The sequence below is a fragment of the Neodiprion lecontei genome, chromosome 5 (assembly GCF_021901455.1).
Source record: "Neodiprion lecontei isolate iyNeoLeco1 chromosome 5, iyNeoLeco1.1, whole genome shotgun sequence".
NCBI classification, from domain to species: Eukaryota; Metazoa; Arthropoda; class Insecta; order Hymenoptera; family Diprionidae; genus Neodiprion; species Neodiprion lecontei.
This window is the reverse complement of record NC_060264.1, coordinates 30524633-30540636: the sequence shown is the minus strand read 5'-3', so window position 1 is coordinate 30540636 and position 16004 is coordinate 30524633. Positions and strand designations below refer to the sequence as shown.

Below are 16004 nucleotides of genomic sequence, written 5' to 3'. Positions count from 1 at the left end.
TTCGTGGCGTAGCGCTACATGTGATGTTTACAGTTTATGATCAGATCAGACAATATAGGGACGCGAGGCGGCCATTTTGTTGTGGTGATTGTGTGCGAGTTCCGAGTCCAACGATTAGACGCACGCTAGCACGTGAACGCGAATGTGTGCGTGTGTTCCAACGTTTCACGCGCCTCGCAGTGAAAACTCCAGATCCTAGGACCTAGACCTAGACCCATCTTGACCGTCGACAAGTAAGGTCACGTTTCTCCCGACACGCCGCTCGTTTCATTTTACAGTGCAGTGCTTCAGGCTGTCGAGCCGTTTAAATACAATTAATAGCGTCTTTGTCGGTTGTTGTCATCGTGGCGAGTAGATTTAAAGTTTTGCAGTGGCCGTGTATTCCTTTACACAACAGTCTGTTACGTAGCATTTCTTTATCACAGTGACAATAATTAATAGGAGCATAAAAAAGTGAAAAGTGGTTACATGTCATGCATTGCGCGGGTTTGTTTGTCGATGCTAATTTTTTGCAGTTGGTATTGTTTTCGTGCGTTCCTTCAGTTCGTGCTGCTTTAAATTGTGTATTATTTTTTTTTTATAATTGTAATATTTCGAGTTTAACATCTCGTGCTTCGTAGTGAAAATTAATCAGCTTCATAAAATTTTATAAAGCCTGTGACGTGAAGTGATTCGACCTACATAAGTAGGTGTACCATTCATATTTTTTCGTGAAGTGTGCTTTGTTAATCGTGTCTATAAACTTATCCGTGTTGCGTGTATCATAAACATTGCATAAACTATAGTGACTGAACAAGTTCCGAACAGGATGGATTCGTATCACAGCCGAAATGCTCGTCCTCGAATCGGGAGGTGAGTGAGTCTCGCATGCAGTACATTCTTGAAGCTTTGGTAGTCAGTAACAAATGTTTCCACATTGTCAAAGCGGACTTCATTTACACCTGCCTTCTACGCTTTATTTTCTTACATCGTGAACGAATTCTGGGTAATCGGCGATATCTTCCAAGTCGCGCGCGTAAATCTTCAAGATTTTGAAACCAAATCAGAATCTCACTATTGAGGTGGGATTTCATTGGCAGCAAAAGGCAGTAGCAGTTTGGTAACTTACTAGATGTTACTAACCTCTCTCTAGTGATTTGACGCGGCAGCAGTCATTTGCTCATTTAAATGTTTGCGAAAGTTTTGCGTTTACTGCTCTGCTGTTCGGATAAATGAACTTCAAGCAGCAAAAACTTGCGCCGAAAGTGCTAGTAACTTTCAGTGAATTGCTGCTGCTGCTACTTTTTTGCATTAAATCCCACCCTATTAAAGAAGTGAATTCTCCAAATGACATCGAAGGGAAATGGATCGGATAGCAATTGATTGAAATTATTTCATAATAAATTTTTAGTAAGGAGCTTGGATGTTGATTTGAAGTATTGAATGATTAATGGTTCATTAATACTTTTATTCTAAAGATATGAACATATAAAAGTTGTAGTTACATTTATAAAAAATTTTTAATACGTGTATGTACTGAGCGATGTTCATACTATTTTACGACAATCACTAACGCTAGTTATACATTATTCCAAAACAAAGGAATTAAGATATCTTCGTTATTACATTTTGTCGTGTTAAAAGCTAACACATATTTAGATATCAATAGTATTAATTTCGGGATTTTAAAGTAAAGGAACATCAAACATGAGCTTACTTGGTATATTGACAAATAAAAATGTTAAACATGAAATAATTATTTAAAATACAGCTGCTCCTCTCTCAATTACCTAATTGTACGTAATAAGAATAGAAAGAAAGATAAATTTAGGAATCTCCAAGATACCTTAATTGCAGGGCCTAAGGTGTGATTAAGAAATAACAGGAACCACAAAATAAAAGAGAAAAATAAGTAAAAACTTACAACATTAAGCAGATCAGCCGCGATGCTTGACTTACAAACGAACTTTGAATACTGATATATATTAAGTCTACATTTCTGGATAAATGCATTTTACTTAGCCGAGGTCAATAATTAAGTAATGATAATAAATGCCCAATAATACTGAGATGTATAAAAAGGAAAGAAACAAATGATTTTCCTCAAAATCTTAAGTATCAAGCTTAATGAATTTATCGGTCAATTCAACTTTTCTGTGTTTTGGAGTTTAACGCTGGTAAAAATAAAAAAAAAAAAATTTTGCACTTACAGAGAAGATTCTAGAAAATTTTTATTAATTGTCTTTATCGTTTAGACCTCGACCGTGTTTCTACTCGAATATATATTCCCTACTAATTAGACAATTATCACGACTATTTTTAATAAATACTATTGCTATATCGACAGTGGAGGAATATTATCGCTTATATCAATCGAACTAATCAGTGTATGTTTATAATATGGAGACAGAAAACTGTATAAACATTGGGCATAATTTTTAACGTCGTCCAAGTATGCTAATGCGAAATTGCTGTAGTTTTATTTTCCCCGGTTTGACACTCCTAGTCATTTTAATTATGAAGATATTTGTTCCAAATAATGCAAGCTAAATTCATGAGAGTAACGGAACCGAATAAAACGGGCACTTTGAATATTCAGAGACCAAAGCGGCTGTGAAAGTAGACTAGGATTTTTTTCCTGCACTTCCGTAAAATTAGTAACACCGGGATTAGTGTCACAGTCAATAAAATGAAGCTAGGAGAACTCAAGTAAATTAATCAAATCTTTTGTTCTCAAATAATTAATAAAATATGAATTGAAATTGTAAAATTTAGCGTAACGTTGTTTCTCTACTCGACAGCTGTTTTACCGGCAAATGCCGTCAGAGACAACATCTCGTTAGGGTCTGTCGGTAAGCGAGAGAATTCTATCTCCTCGCCAATACTGTCTGAAAAATATAAAATCATAAAAATCGTATGGTTAGTGATAGTTATTATACAATTTTAGCTACCCATTATTTCCACAAATTCCGCGAATTTTGAAATTCTCTCTTTTTCTCAGCAAGACAATGTTTAAATTAATTTTGCAATTGGTTTTGATAAAATTGGATTCGAAATATTTTTCATACACATTCACCATTTACTGACCAGATGTTTCGATCGGCCACTGCTTATGCGATGGTGCGTAGAGGACTAGCAGTGCCAAGATGTAATTATTCCACATTCCGTAAACGCCTGTAAAGAAAGCCGAAGTCACTTCCAGCTCCAAGTCCTCATCCCATTTCCATTGGCCTTCAGCCATCTAAGATGAGAAATTGTGATATACCATCATAAATTACTGTGGCGTACAGTTCAAAGCATTTGAATGAAACAAAGTCTTAATATACCTGTCCGAGAATAAATCCAACAACTGTTAAAGTCGCGCACAACAGTGTAGCTATCATGAGAAATTTGAAGCGGTAAATAACTCCTTCGTAATGTAAACGCCTGGCTGCGCTCATGCTAGGCAGAGTAGCACGCTTTATACTAATATTCGTGAAGACTTTCCATATCATGTAAGTCAAAAACATCAAATAGACACCAGCGGAAATCCCAGCAAGTATGATAAACGATAACTGAGGACCGTATGATGATCTGGTTAAGGAAGCAAAAGAAATAGAGAAAGATAGAGTAACAGAAATACTGTGTAAATCTTGGATCATTTACGAGTCCGCGAATTTGCAAATCTTCGTAAATATGTAGTATTTTTCAAAGGATACAGCCAGCTTTGTTCCGATGTCTGTTACCCAAATCGAATAAAATGGATTCCTCAATTGTATTCCCCGTTCGCACATGTCGAACACAAACAGAGAGAGGCAACCTACACCCACTGCCGAAAGATGACGCCAGTAACATTTAAGAGAGTTGCGCTGTTCGCTATCCTGCAAGAATTTTCACATTTATAACACGCTGGTCATTCCCATGATACTTCAAGTTAGAAAAGATCTATGTCCTCACCTGGATCTGAAACGGCGGCCGGCCACGACATGAAAAGAAAAAATATACAGTTATCTAATACTCATAATAAAAGCCATTATGACAAAAAATGTGTAAAAATTATGAGAATACTATTGTGACGCAGTCCCATTAAATTCCCTGAGAATTCTTGTCTCGGGATAAACGGGTATTTAGAATATACAGCATTGAAAGAAAATTTCTCACCATCAAATGTTCTCCCGCAAAAATGAGCCAAAACGATAGAAGGTTAGCGTAAAATACTCCTTGTCTGATGTCGCCGAGTAGAAGCATGAACGGCATGTCATAGGCGAGTGTCAAATACTCTAGTGGCACTAGAAATTCGCAAGATAGTGAGCAAGAAATGAGAGCATAAATAAATCCATTTTTGCAGTAGAAAGAAGGCTCAGAAACATTTGGATTAGGAACAGCGTGTGATTCTTACTGTTCAAAAACGTTAGCGCAGAACCAAGCACCAACAACATGTATTCCAATAAAGCGGGAGATCTAGAAAGCATGTGAACTCTTCTCCAATACCATGCAAGAACGCACACTATTATTGGGAAGAAAATTGTCTTGAGGCTGACCCATACTTTTGTGAATCCTCCGTTCTGGTTTATGACCTGGATACAAGAGGCGAGCGTGTCATTGGACGGAATAACGTAATTCTTTTTTCACGATAAAATCGTAACAAGAAACGATACGAAAATAAAGAATAATATTACCGTAAGCCATAAGTCGGTTACATGGCCCAAGCCTTGGTTGATATTCCTGTCTGTGTCGGCAGGCAAGCGAACGTTGAGGAGATAATAGTCATGGAATAACGATCCCAGCTCAAACAGAGGCACAACGCTACAATTATATATATAGTCGTCTGTTTTCTAAAATACAAAATACAATATAACAGGTAATAGAGAAACGAAACAGCGATAGCAGAGAATCTCTTTTTCTCCATTCTTGTCGAACAACTTACAAGATCGATTGTGCAATCCAACGAACGCTCCTCTATAGAGGCCGCGTACGGCTTCCAAGCATAGTCCGGATCTCCCTTGTTTCGATAAGCCAGTCTTGCATCTAGGGTAATCCTTGTTTCCGGAACTAGGTAAAAGAGAAAGATCATTAATGCACAAGTTACGCGAACATAGAGTGAGAGTAGTAGGTGGTAAAACATGGAGAGCAAGGAAGATAGATGAATACTGTGTTCCGATCTGTCTGTCTTTTTTATGCTTTAGAATAATGATCTGTACCGATTTCCATCTGGCTGTGATACATAATATCGACTTGTAAGACTCCTATCAAGTTTTGTTGCCATCTTGAGTAATCAAGCTGCCTGTTATTTCGTGGTATCGGCATCTGTAAGAAAAGTTCAATAAGATTTGAATTACTCTGGTCTTTAAAGTTTAAAAAGAAAATTGAAATTCGTGTTTAACGTCTTCCGATCTTCATTATTTTAGAGCTGCGAAAGCATAACGATTGATCTTGTCGATTAGAATTTATTTCAATTTTTTCCGAAGTTACCTGAAACGCGTAAACGACTTGATGAGCTAGATAATGATCATCCAAATCGAAGTTGCCTTTGTTCACCGAACTACATGCTCCTTTTCCGCGGGAGTAAAACCATTTTCCTCCGCCTGGCTCAGAACCGTTTACCCTGATGTCTTCGCACTGTGTTCCGAGAATATTTTGACTGCTCGCCGGTGTCGGAGCTATACAATGATGTTAATAACACAAAGGATTTGAGTACTGCACTTTTTTCTCCTCGTATATTCGGATGGCAGGAACTGACAGAGATTGGAGCTTATTTTTCTTTTCTCATAGTGAATTCGAATCTGCTGACACAAAATTGTTCTTCGAATTCTTACCTATCAAACCGCCAATCAGGAAGCATATAATTTGGCCGATTACAAGGAGCGATACAAGGACGGATAGCTTCTTGCCACTTAGATTTTCGATAATAGTGCCCTGCATTATTGCAGATTTCGTTCTCGAAGGTGGATCTTCTCTTTGAATTACACGTTAATAAATTCTTATTCTATTTTACTTTGGGTATGCCAGCGAAGTTTCGATTCCATAAACACAACAAAGAAGCCGGCGTCCCGTGTGTGATCGATGGATTGTTTACTTTTGGTACGTGACTATGATTGTTAAAAATCTCGTTACCGCTTTTCGAATTCTTCCAATTTTTTTCCACAAACTTTAAACTGCGAATTCTATATTCTATTTATGATTATTCACGCGTTTCATCGAGAGACACGGTGCTTTAATATTGTCAAATTCGTTCCATTAAAGCTTCATCGCGAATATTCTCTCTCGCTATGAACAAAGATGTCCCTTTCTCAACTAGGGGAAATCTTCCTTATTGTTTTTTTGTTCCATCCACTCCTTTGGAAGGCTGGTTACAACTTGGTTCATAAATTCTATTGGTGGATCGTTCCACCACAGATTATGGTAAAAAAACCAGATGCGCTTTTATTTTTTTACCGATAGTTGTCCACCTAGCGGAATATCCGGAAACTATTAGAAGCTAGGTATACGCCTATACGGAATAGGTTTTCCAAAAAATGGGCACATCAAAGCTGTATTTAACTTGACCAATAAGGTTTCAAATGTTTGATTAATCACAGACAGAATGAAATCAAAAAATTAGATAACTCGTTCTTCACGGCAATTATTTTTTGGTATTTGTAAAAGATGTGTTTTTTTGTGGGACACGACGATCACGGGGTTTCAAATGCACGAATAAACATGTTCTTAGTTTACAAACGTTTATTATCATCATTTTCCATCTTTTCTTATTAACGGTATAACAACTATGCTATTTTTTCCCTCTGGCACTCGCCACCACCTTCCTAGTTTGTGCTCCTGACCAATTCCAGCGACAAGAGACTTTCCGTCTGGTGTGAATGCCAGAGAATTGACGAAACCCACGACTTTTATCTCCAATAGCATTGTTAAGCTTCTGAACGATTCTCCACACTGCCATAGTCTGATAACTCCGTCTCTGGACCCTGAAATAGAAGCTATATTTGCGTTACAATATTCTAGTATAATTCAGCCGGGTGATGAAATTCTTTCATCATAAAATAGAATGAAAGATTTCAATGAATAGGCAAATAAGAACAGATTTTGTATGGGAGAATAGAATAATCAGTGATTGGCGAACAGAATGTATCCTTCACTCCTTAATTATCGCCTTTCAAATAATGTTTCTACTTTCCATCACCTACTTACTACAGAATATTCCCCTCGTTCTTCTTGTAGATCTTAAGTTAAACTTGTAATTCAAAAATAGAAATTCATAGTCCATCCTTAATTAATTATTAATTATCGTACCGGATGCAACGAGATCAGTATTGAGGAAAGTGGCTATGCTAGAGATCCACATAGGTCTTCCGTTTTCTTCGTCTTTTCCGTGGGCTTCGGGCACTGAACATAGAGGTTTCTTTTTCATCGATCCCCAGACACAGAGTTGACCGTCGTCACCGCAGCTCAAGAAATTTTCCTCATTGATTAATTTTACCGCGTCTATACTACCGGAATGACCATTGAAAATCAGTTGCGATTCTTCCACTATTTTCCATATCCTAATTGTTCCGTCGTAACCTCCACTCGTTATAGCGCGTTCACGCGAAAGCGCGTCTATCGATGTTATTCCGTTTTGATGTCCAAACCTGTTGATTTTGTGGGAATCAGTTTAAAAATTCTTCGACTAGATCCAAAGTGTAGTCAAGTTCGAATTCTTAAATAAATAGACAAATAGTGAATCAACTTTGGCTATTTTCAGTTGTAACGCACATTGACTCAACGTAGGCCATGTCGTCCAAATTCCAAACCTTCACGCTGCGGTCATCAGAGGCAGAATACAGAGTATGTGTATCCCTTCTGAATATCAGTCCACTGACTCTGTCTCTGTGTCCTTGAAGATTTTTAATGTGCGTCAATTCGTCACCAGAGTAGACCTTGACTTCTTTAGAGCCATTATCACCGGCAACCTGTTGACAGAGTAATATCACAGTTATGACGAATGGTTTTTTCACCTCTGATTTTAGCATATTTGTGCATCTTAATTTTTCTTGATCCTATTTTTTTCAAACTTACTAAAAATTTACCGTCGGTACTTATGGCTAAGCATCGTACATATTTCATTCCTTCTGTCCCTTTCCTTTTGCCCTTGATTATTTTGAGCTTTTTTTTATCATTTAATGACCCTGCAAGTTAAAGAATTAAGTAATTATTTGGTGTTCCAATATTTTTCTTGGGTATAACTTGATTCTTGTATTAGGCTGATTTACATTTTACAACTGTTCCATCCTTGGAACCGGAATAAACGGATTTCCCATCACTGGAAAGGCAGAGACACGTTATTGAACTTTTTTGGTCTTTACATCGTAACATAATAGGTTCTTCATGTCCAGTGTAATTCTTTGCAACAGTTTTTCTCAAACGACCTTTATCCTCTAAATATTCTTCCTGTAGTCGTTTGGCCACTGCACCTTCCTCAAAATCTGCCCTATCTTTTTCTGTAACCATATTCAATTAAGAAATTGAAACTAGAATTGAAATTGGACACTGTATAAACAATTGTTTTACTCAATTTGTAGCCAGTTATTGAAAATAAAAAATGCTGACCTTCTCTCTCAATCTCTTCCAAATATTTTCTGGCAAGCCGTAAACGTTTTTCTTGTGCCGTCTCATCTTCTTCTACGTCAGATTCTTCTTCTACATGATTTTTCTTCTCTCTGCAGATAGGATTATTGATAACAGTGGTTAAATTTATTTCACATTTATTCAGAGGATAAAATTTTACAGAGAACTTGATTCGATACACAAAGATCAATTTCCGATATTATAAGAATTTATATGCCATGATTTATAAATTATTGATCAAGTTTTTGGCAGTTCATTTTCTGCATAGTGAAGTAAAAATAAGAGCTCGTCAAACTACCGAAGGTATACCTTTCCTCTGCAAATTCTTCATCGCTGCTCGCAATGCTCTCATCGTCTTCTGGCGTCGACTTCTTTATATCTTTCTTTTTTGATTTAAAGGGAGGACCTTCAGAGGTTTTTTTGCCAACTTTGCCATTGATCTGTGTACAAATTGAGATCTGTTTAGATATCTTTTCTTCGCAGAGGATAAATCGTTTCATGTAAGAGATATGTAGACGGTAAAAATCGTATAGTGATGTCTACTGTTTTATGTTATTCAAGATTCCAAGAAATATTTGGAATACAGGTGTTGTCAAAAACAACTTCACCTGTATTTGAATTACTTTACTCGCAGCTAACAACTGCTTGATCTAGTTAATTACATTTACAATGTAATTCTCTAGACAAAGTTCAAGGCGTGAGTAATGTGAATATATGATCTGACATTATTGATTTGATTGGGAGAAAAAAAAATTAAATTTAAACAACTTGTACACGGTTTAAGAATAAAAACATGCATGCAGGTATAACCTATTTTGTGAAAAGTAAATTTCGGCTAAATGATCGGTTCATCGACTTTACTGATTTATTTACCTTTCTTTTGGGTGGACCACCACCTCGACTATTTCTTATAAAAAAGGACATTATCTATCAGATTTTTTAACAATTATGTTTTTCAAATTCTTTGTAAACTGTTGCGAAAAGCCACATGGCCTCCTCCTCACACTTTCGATCATTGGTAATGGAATATTGTGTAGAGAAGGAACTCCAGCATCTTTTCCGTCTGCCTCGCAATCGTTTTTACAATCGTCGCTAGAGGCGCTGATAAAACATTTGAAGGTTATCGAATATTATCAACTATCTCCAAATTAACGGACGTCTTCGTAATAGTTTAATTATTAAATAAAAACAGATAAAAACAAAAACACTTGACACGTTTATCATGTCAGTAAAGAGGAAAGTATTAATGATATGTTTAGGTAAGTCTCGAAGTTAAAACCGTAACATAACCTACAACTTCTTAATAAATGCACTTCAATCTTATTCATTTCTACATTTCGATTGCGAAGAAACAATTTCTGACAGAAATTTCCTCGGTAATAATTTAAGCAAAAAAAAAAAAGAAATAGGCAAAACACGTTGATCAACGTACCATTTATATTCCACTAGGAAATATCTGTCGCTCGCCTTTGGCTGAAGCGGTATTCTTAGACTTCATACGGAGAAAGAAACTCCATGATTTATGGGAAGTTGAAAGCGCGGCACTTATCGGTTATCACACAGGTAAAAATCCTGATCATCGAGCAATTGCTACGCTAAAGAAACACGGCATAACAGATTATGTTCATAAAGCAAGACCGGTAAGTGTACCCAAAATATTCTGGACCATATTTGTCTGATTGTAACTCTTTGCCGGTATCATTTAATAGTGGACTTGATAGTACAGAATTTTTTATGCATTCTAATTTATCATCGATGGTTATTCATAAAATTTTGATATCGATTCCAGATCAATCAATCAGATTACGATAAATTTGATTGGATATTTGGAATGGACGAAGATAATATAAGGGAACTGGCACGACTTAGTCCGGCAAATAGTCGCGCTGTGATTGAACTTCTTGGTAAATACGATCCGGAGGAAGAACTGATCATCAGAGATCCATACTATGTTAGTTTCCTCAGAATTCATTCATTTCAATGGCAGTATTTTTGAAAAACTGAAAAACTTGTTCTCAGTGTTTTCTTTAACATTTCCTGTGAATATTTTATTTTCCTTTTTTTTTTACTCTCTGATTACAGGACAGTGATTCGGAAGGATTTGAAAAAGCTTATATACAATGCGTCAGATCGGTAGCAGCATTTTTAGAAAAACACAAATGAAAGGTAACATTGCATAGATGTGTTATTTTAAACATTGCTTGCAACAAATCAAACCAGCAAATTTAAAAACTGAAAAGAAATTGCTAAGAAATAATCGATTGTTGTAAATTAAGACGGAGGAATAAAAACACATTGAGTCTTAGAAAATGGAATAATGCAGGTTTATTTAATTCAGAGAAATTAAAATGATACACTGATAAATAATAATAATAATAACAATCGTCATCATAATAAGAATATTAATAACGTTAAAAAAATAAAGTATGAAAAGTACGGAATCGTTGGTCCCAATTTTTTCAAGTTCTACGAATCTAGTTTTCAAATTTGGTTTCACATTCGAACCTAGCGACATGTGTAGTAATAATTATTATAAAAAAATCAGGTTGCAAACTTTCACTGGTTCAAATTGCTGTAAATACTTATAAACCGTTTATTATACCGTTGAGATGAAATATTTTCCATCTCCTATTGTTTTACCAGGCCCATTTATTTCACCCGGTGACCAGCGACATAAACCTCAACGATGTTGCGATCATCACCTGAGTGAATCAGCCTCTCGAGCCTGTTCTCTAAGGTGTATTCAATTAAATTGTCAAGTGGCCCGTTCGATCCGTTCAAGTCAATAACGAGAGCATCAAACTGTTTTCCAGGTACAAAACTTCCTATTTCATCCTGCATGGCTAAGGCTGTAAGATGAAACAGAGAATATAGCAAAATCGGAAAATTTACTAACTCTGTTTTTTTTTTTTTTTAAACTTACCAGTAGCTCCCCCCAATGTTGCTAGGTGAAAAACATCCTTGTAGTTCAGTGGCGTGTAACCAGGTGTGAGGATAGATAAGTGATATGAAACTTGAAGTGCGGCTCGCATTACATTCAGCATGCAAGAACTATCTCCGCCGGAAATATCTGCATCAATAATGATACACAATTGAACAAGTACTTATTTATCATTCCCATTTCCTACTGGATTTAGTCCTTCGAATTCACTCCATTAAAAATGGAAAGAAACAGTTTGCACGGAATGCAACCTACCGGTTCCCAGTCCGATTTTGAGTCCCCGATCCTTCAAACGCTGCACATCGCATAGACCGCTTCTCAAACAAGTATTTGAAGATGGACAATGAATTACGGCAGATCCTCGGCTTTTGAGGAGCGCAAGCTCGCTATCCCCAAGGTGAATTCCATGAGCCAATACAGTCTGTGAATCAATAAACGAAATGTCATCATTTTTAATGAGTGGCGTTATTATTTGTGGTACGTTTAGTTTCCGTGCTTTAGACTCACCTTGTTTGTTAAAAGGCCAGCGGCATCATAAACAGCTGCGTAAGAGGGATATTCCTTGTAAGCCGTCGTCACAGCTTCTATTTCATCCAGATTCTCAGAAATGTGGGTCTGAACAAAGGTCGAGAGATTAATGTGATATTACCAATTGTTGAACTCATCTTTCTAGCTTGTCAGTTCTGGCAAGAAGCTTAAACGTACGATTGAAAATCAATTATGTAATTACCTGGACATGAACTTTCATTTCTTTTGCCAGTTTTCCCAACTCAGTCATGAGCTCCATATCACAGCTCAGGGCAAACCTTGGCGTGATTACTGGCATTATCAATGAACTCTGCAATGTAAATTTTTTTTTTTTCTCTTAGTTTCCATTCTCTAATTTTCGCTTCAATACTCTCTTACTTCATAGAATTTTGTATTCCATTTTTCGCTAGCCATCCGTTATTTCGAAGTTTACAAAAGTATCTGCTCATGGAGTGAAAAAATTGTTTCAATTTGTCTATTTGTCTATTTTCTCACGTTTAATTCAGCAATTTCTTTGATCATCTTTGTGGTCCCGGCGATAGATTCTTTGGTACTTTCACAGTAACCATCTTTCCGTGAATGATTCATGTTCACCTTTCCTACTAAGCATCGCTGGCCATACTTTACAGCCTGTTTGGCCAAAATTAGAGAGGACTCTGTGTGCAAGGATGCAAAATAGCATGCGGTAGTAGTTCCCATTGTTAGAGTTCTTTTCTGTGAATAAGGATAAAAAATCCAATGAAATAATAAACTTATGAATAATCATCAAATTATTGCTTCAAGTGCTGGCAACTTACAACTACGGCTTCATACACAAGTTCTGCAAATGCTGAATCCGCATATTTTTTCTCTATTGGGAATGTGTAAGTCTCCAGCCACTCTAGAAGACATTTATTATAGCCAATTCCCAGGTTTGGGAACTGCGCCGCATGAATATGACCATCAACAAATCCTGGGATTAGGAATTGGCCTGCACTTAAGACCCTGACATAGTCGGCATTAATGTCTCCTGGCTTAGGGTTCTCTGATATGTTGATAATCTGGTTGGTAAAAGCCAAGCATGTAAGAAAATCATGACTGTATCAGGATTTTTCCTTTCTTTTTTATATCAAATTTTCAACCTCAAAGCAGATTTTTCATGAACCGGACCTTATTTTCGAATTTCAAAGGTTGAAAATACTATTGCAAAATTTTAAATACTATAAAATCACTTTGAACCAGTTTTGTTCGGTTTGAATTCGGTTAAAAAAGTGTTCTTAGGGTAAGGCAGAGCTTCAGTTATCTGGGTAGGTAAAACAGAGTGCGGCAATGACTTGACGATTTTAAAATTAACTTTTAGAAGGCCGACACTTTTCACTCGAAATTCGATATTTTTTAGAGTTATGATTTATGTATATAAATATTCAACACGTTCGGTGGAGTTTCCGAGTTATTTGCTGACAATCGTATATTATGTATTATGTTGTAGCTGAATACAATCGAGATTTATAACATCTGCAAAGTACTTGGCTACATCGTGCTATTTATTGATAATCTTATCGCAAGTCATACGAAATATTGAATAGAAAAAAAACATAAAAGTGTGACAAATGTCACGTCCTTGGACTGAGATCGGCGTTTCTATTACTTGGTCATCGGTATAATGATATGAAAACGAAATAACCATAAAGTGATAAGAAAAATTAACTACTAGTAAAACAACTAGTGTTCAGCCGATTCTTACGTACGAATCTCGTTATGGTTTGTAGAAGTATAAATTATTTTTATTGTTTATACTCGACGGCAAACGTTTCGCGATTTGCGCCGGTTCAGATTAGTCGTTAAATCCTGTGCTTCATTTCATGATGTGTGATAGCTGACCATAGACGTGCACATCGATTAAAATGATTTTCAAAGATTTATAAGATTAAAATAATTTTGAATTATTTGCTAAAGTGAAACAGAAGAAACGGATATTTTGAACTGGTTACTATTTTCATATGACCACAGAATTTACGATACATTGTTTGCTCATTGGACGAACATGTGTTCCATATTCTCTGAAAATCAAATTTTCACATATTATGATGCTTGTAAACGGTTATTATTATTGCCATATTATTATCATTGTTACTACTGCAAATTTTCATCGAATCGTCAAAACATGCGCGAAAAACAGCGCACTCAAATTCAAAATTCCAACGCTATTCCTTAAATCGCGGGACGACACAGTAAAATTTGAATAACTGATTGTGGTGATCCGATCACGCTTAAATTAAGTATTCTTCAAGTTTAATTAATTACCTTGCCATTTTCGACCAGAATTGCAGCTCGTTGTAGCACATCTAGACGACCTTGAGGATCGGAATGAATAATCGGACCGACAAACAACTGTCGATTCATATTTAAACCGGATGTTTATATAGCGTCTAATGTCCTTATCAGTCAGTTTTCCAATTGCATTGGTCGAATCCACTGATATATAACTGTCGAATCAACTATTTCACAACTAAAATCTTTAAGTTTCAAACTTACTACGTATAGTAGACTATATAGGATGTATCAGTATTCGGGGACTACCGGGAACTCACTGATTCCTTGCAAAAAAATAAGACTAAAATTACTCTTGACAATTTTTTTTTGTCAAGCAACGGTTTTTTAACCGATTGAACTTCTGTATCATTCAAGAGTAATTTTAGTCTTATTTTTTTGCAAGGAATATATAGCCATGTATAGCTGTACTATTCTCCGCAAATTATGTCCATCGGTCGATAAAGATTTTCGACGAATAGATGTAAAAAAATACAGTTTTTTTTCAGCGACAATAATTTCGTACTATAGCCAGTATTGGTAGTCAGTTTTTTTGTATTAGTGACGGTTCCCTATCAATCAAATGACGTCTGAAATAAGACTTAACCTATGTTGAAATGTTGCAAAATATATCTACACAATATTTATTTATTACAAATTACATTCGAGAAGTTTAGCGTGTTCTTTCGATCTAATAGACCGTAAACAAACTTAAAGTCGGTCAAAACGATTTATCCTTAGGAGAGTTTGCGAGAGTTTTAGGGTCGATGTTGCTATGGATACTGAAAGAGGGAAAGATGATGAATAAGATCGTAACTGAATACAACTATCGGTCGGCAACAGTAACTACAAGTAGCGCAAATAAACGGCAACCGGTTCTAACAGGCCAAACTGCCAACTGCTCGTATTTCATTCCTAAGCTAAGGTTTATAGTAGCACACGCACGCATTACAGAAATGCATGTATACATCCCCTACGATACATGTTCAATTCCAAGTTCCAACTGTCCTTGTAGTGCACGGCCAACAGTTATCGCACTTCGGAATGCCGTCATATCCCTAGTGAAAATTTCTACTACCACAAATTTTTACAGAAATTGGGTCATTTCGTATTATTTTGTATAAAATTGTAAATATGCATAGTTTTTCATAAAGAATTGTTAATTTACTCTGACAATTGTAGCAGCTTGTCAATTTTTTTTCATTTAAAAATACAAATTTGTATGAAAAACCACCATACATATTTACAAATTGTACGAACTGTCCCAATTTCCCTAAAAATTCGTAGAAAATCACTGAATCATTTTCACCAGGCAGTATTATCCGAAAAATTGCGCACACTTTCGGTGCATATTCATGTTCTGTTTTCTTCATGGGTCGATTAGTTATTAGGCGTTGTTAGTACTATTTTACTCTGTGCTGTTACCTTGTTCAAATGCTATTAACACTTAGCATGCTTTCAGGTCCGTCTAACTCACGTGTTACGTGTTACCAAGCACGTTCTAGCACTCTTATAAACACTTGTGGCCTCTTTTTCAGGAATTTTGGACTGACCTTCAAACTCGTATAGGCGTTTAGGTAGTATTTGGTCTGTATTTGGTGCCCCTACCCTACTGAAAATGATCACGTCTTAAATCATATAATGTTATGACCGAAATCAACGTGTAATTTATTACATGATTTATCTT

The 16004-nt window shown here is 36.2% G+C and overlaps 4 protein-coding genes across 12 annotated transcripts; 1 reads left to right on the top strand and 3 right to left on the bottom strand.

The window, feature by feature from the left end:
* Positions 1 to 1426: 1426 nt before the first annotated feature.
* On the bottom strand, positions 1427 to 6344 carry LOC107228125 (protein wntless). The gene is made up of 12 exons (XM_015669497.2): positions 5775 to 6344; positions 5431 to 5618; positions 5160 to 5265; positions 4886 to 5010; positions 4638 to 4793; positions 4358 to 4535; positions 4120 to 4247; positions 3916 to 3921; positions 3678 to 3839; positions 3306 to 3533; positions 3067 to 3220; positions 1427 to 2867 (listed from the first exon to the last, which is right to left on the bottom strand). The coding sequence occupies exons 1-12, from the start codon at positions 5878 to 5880 to the stop codon at positions 2770 to 2772; spliced, it is 1635 nt and encodes a 544-aa protein (XP_015524983.2). The 5' UTR covers positions 5881 to 6344; the 3' UTR covers positions 1427 to 2769.
* A 316-nt stretch (positions 6345 to 6660) lies between these two features.
* Positions 6661 to 9589, bottom strand: LOC107228080 (U3 small nucleolar RNA-interacting protein 2). Of its 2 annotated transcripts, none has more exons than XM_046739926.1 (8): positions 9433 to 9589; positions 8869 to 8999; positions 8542 to 8651; positions 8205 to 8432; positions 8011 to 8120; positions 7708 to 7904; positions 7246 to 7583; positions 6661 to 6932 (listed from the first exon to the last, which is right to left on the bottom strand). In XM_046739926.1, the coding sequence occupies exons 1-8, from the start codon at positions 9481 to 9483 to the stop codon at positions 6688 to 6690; spliced, it is 1410 nt and encodes a 469-aa protein (XP_046595882.1). In that variant the 5' UTR covers positions 9484 to 9589; the 3' UTR covers positions 6661 to 6687. The 2 variants fall into 2 exon arrangements, with proteins under 2 accessions (XP_046595882.1, XP_015524916.2); XM_015669430.2 differs by having other exon boundaries at positions 6661 to 6920.
* Positions 9590 to 9654: 65 nt separating this feature from the next.
* On the top strand, positions 9655 to 11956 carry LOC107228088 (low molecular weight phosphotyrosine protein phosphatase 1). Of its 2 annotated transcripts, XM_015669443.2 has the most exons (6): positions 9655 to 9818; positions 10009 to 10199; positions 10349 to 10510; positions 10642 to 10725; positions 11203 to 11372; positions 11486 to 11956. In XM_015669443.2, the coding sequence occupies exons 1-4, from the start codon at positions 9782 to 9784 to the stop codon at positions 10720 to 10722; spliced, it is 471 nt and encodes a 156-aa protein (XP_015524929.2). In that variant the 5' UTR covers positions 9655 to 9781; the 3' UTR covers positions 10723 to 10725; positions 11203 to 11372; positions 11486 to 11956. The 2 variants fall into 2 exon arrangements, with proteins under 2 accessions (XP_015524929.2, XP_046595892.1); XM_046739936.1 differs by having other exon boundaries at positions 10642 to 11372.
* LOC107228098 (guanine deaminase) lies at positions 10860 to 15812 on the bottom strand. 7 transcript variants are annotated; one of them, XM_046739933.1, is made up of 9 exons: positions 15743 to 15812; positions 14312 to 14505; positions 12826 to 13068; positions 12524 to 12742; positions 12231 to 12338; positions 12008 to 12115; positions 11756 to 11921; positions 11483 to 11629; positions 10860 to 11408 (listed from the first exon to the last, which is right to left on the bottom strand). In XM_046739933.1, exons 2-9 carry the CDS (start codon positions 14408 to 14410, stop codon positions 11209 to 11211), a joined length of 1290 nt encoding a protein of 429 aa, XP_046595889.1. In that variant the 5' UTR covers positions 14411 to 14505; positions 15743 to 15812; the 3' UTR covers positions 10860 to 11208. The 7 variants fall into 7 exon arrangements, with proteins under 7 accessions (XP_046595889.1, XP_046595890.1, XP_046595888.1 ...); XM_046739934.1 differs by having other exon boundaries at positions 14312 to 14493; positions 15743 to 15811; XM_046739932.1 differs by lacking the exon at positions 15743 to 15812 and adding an exon at positions 15135 to 15209.
* Between the last annotated feature and the right edge of the window lie 192 nt (positions 15813 to 16004).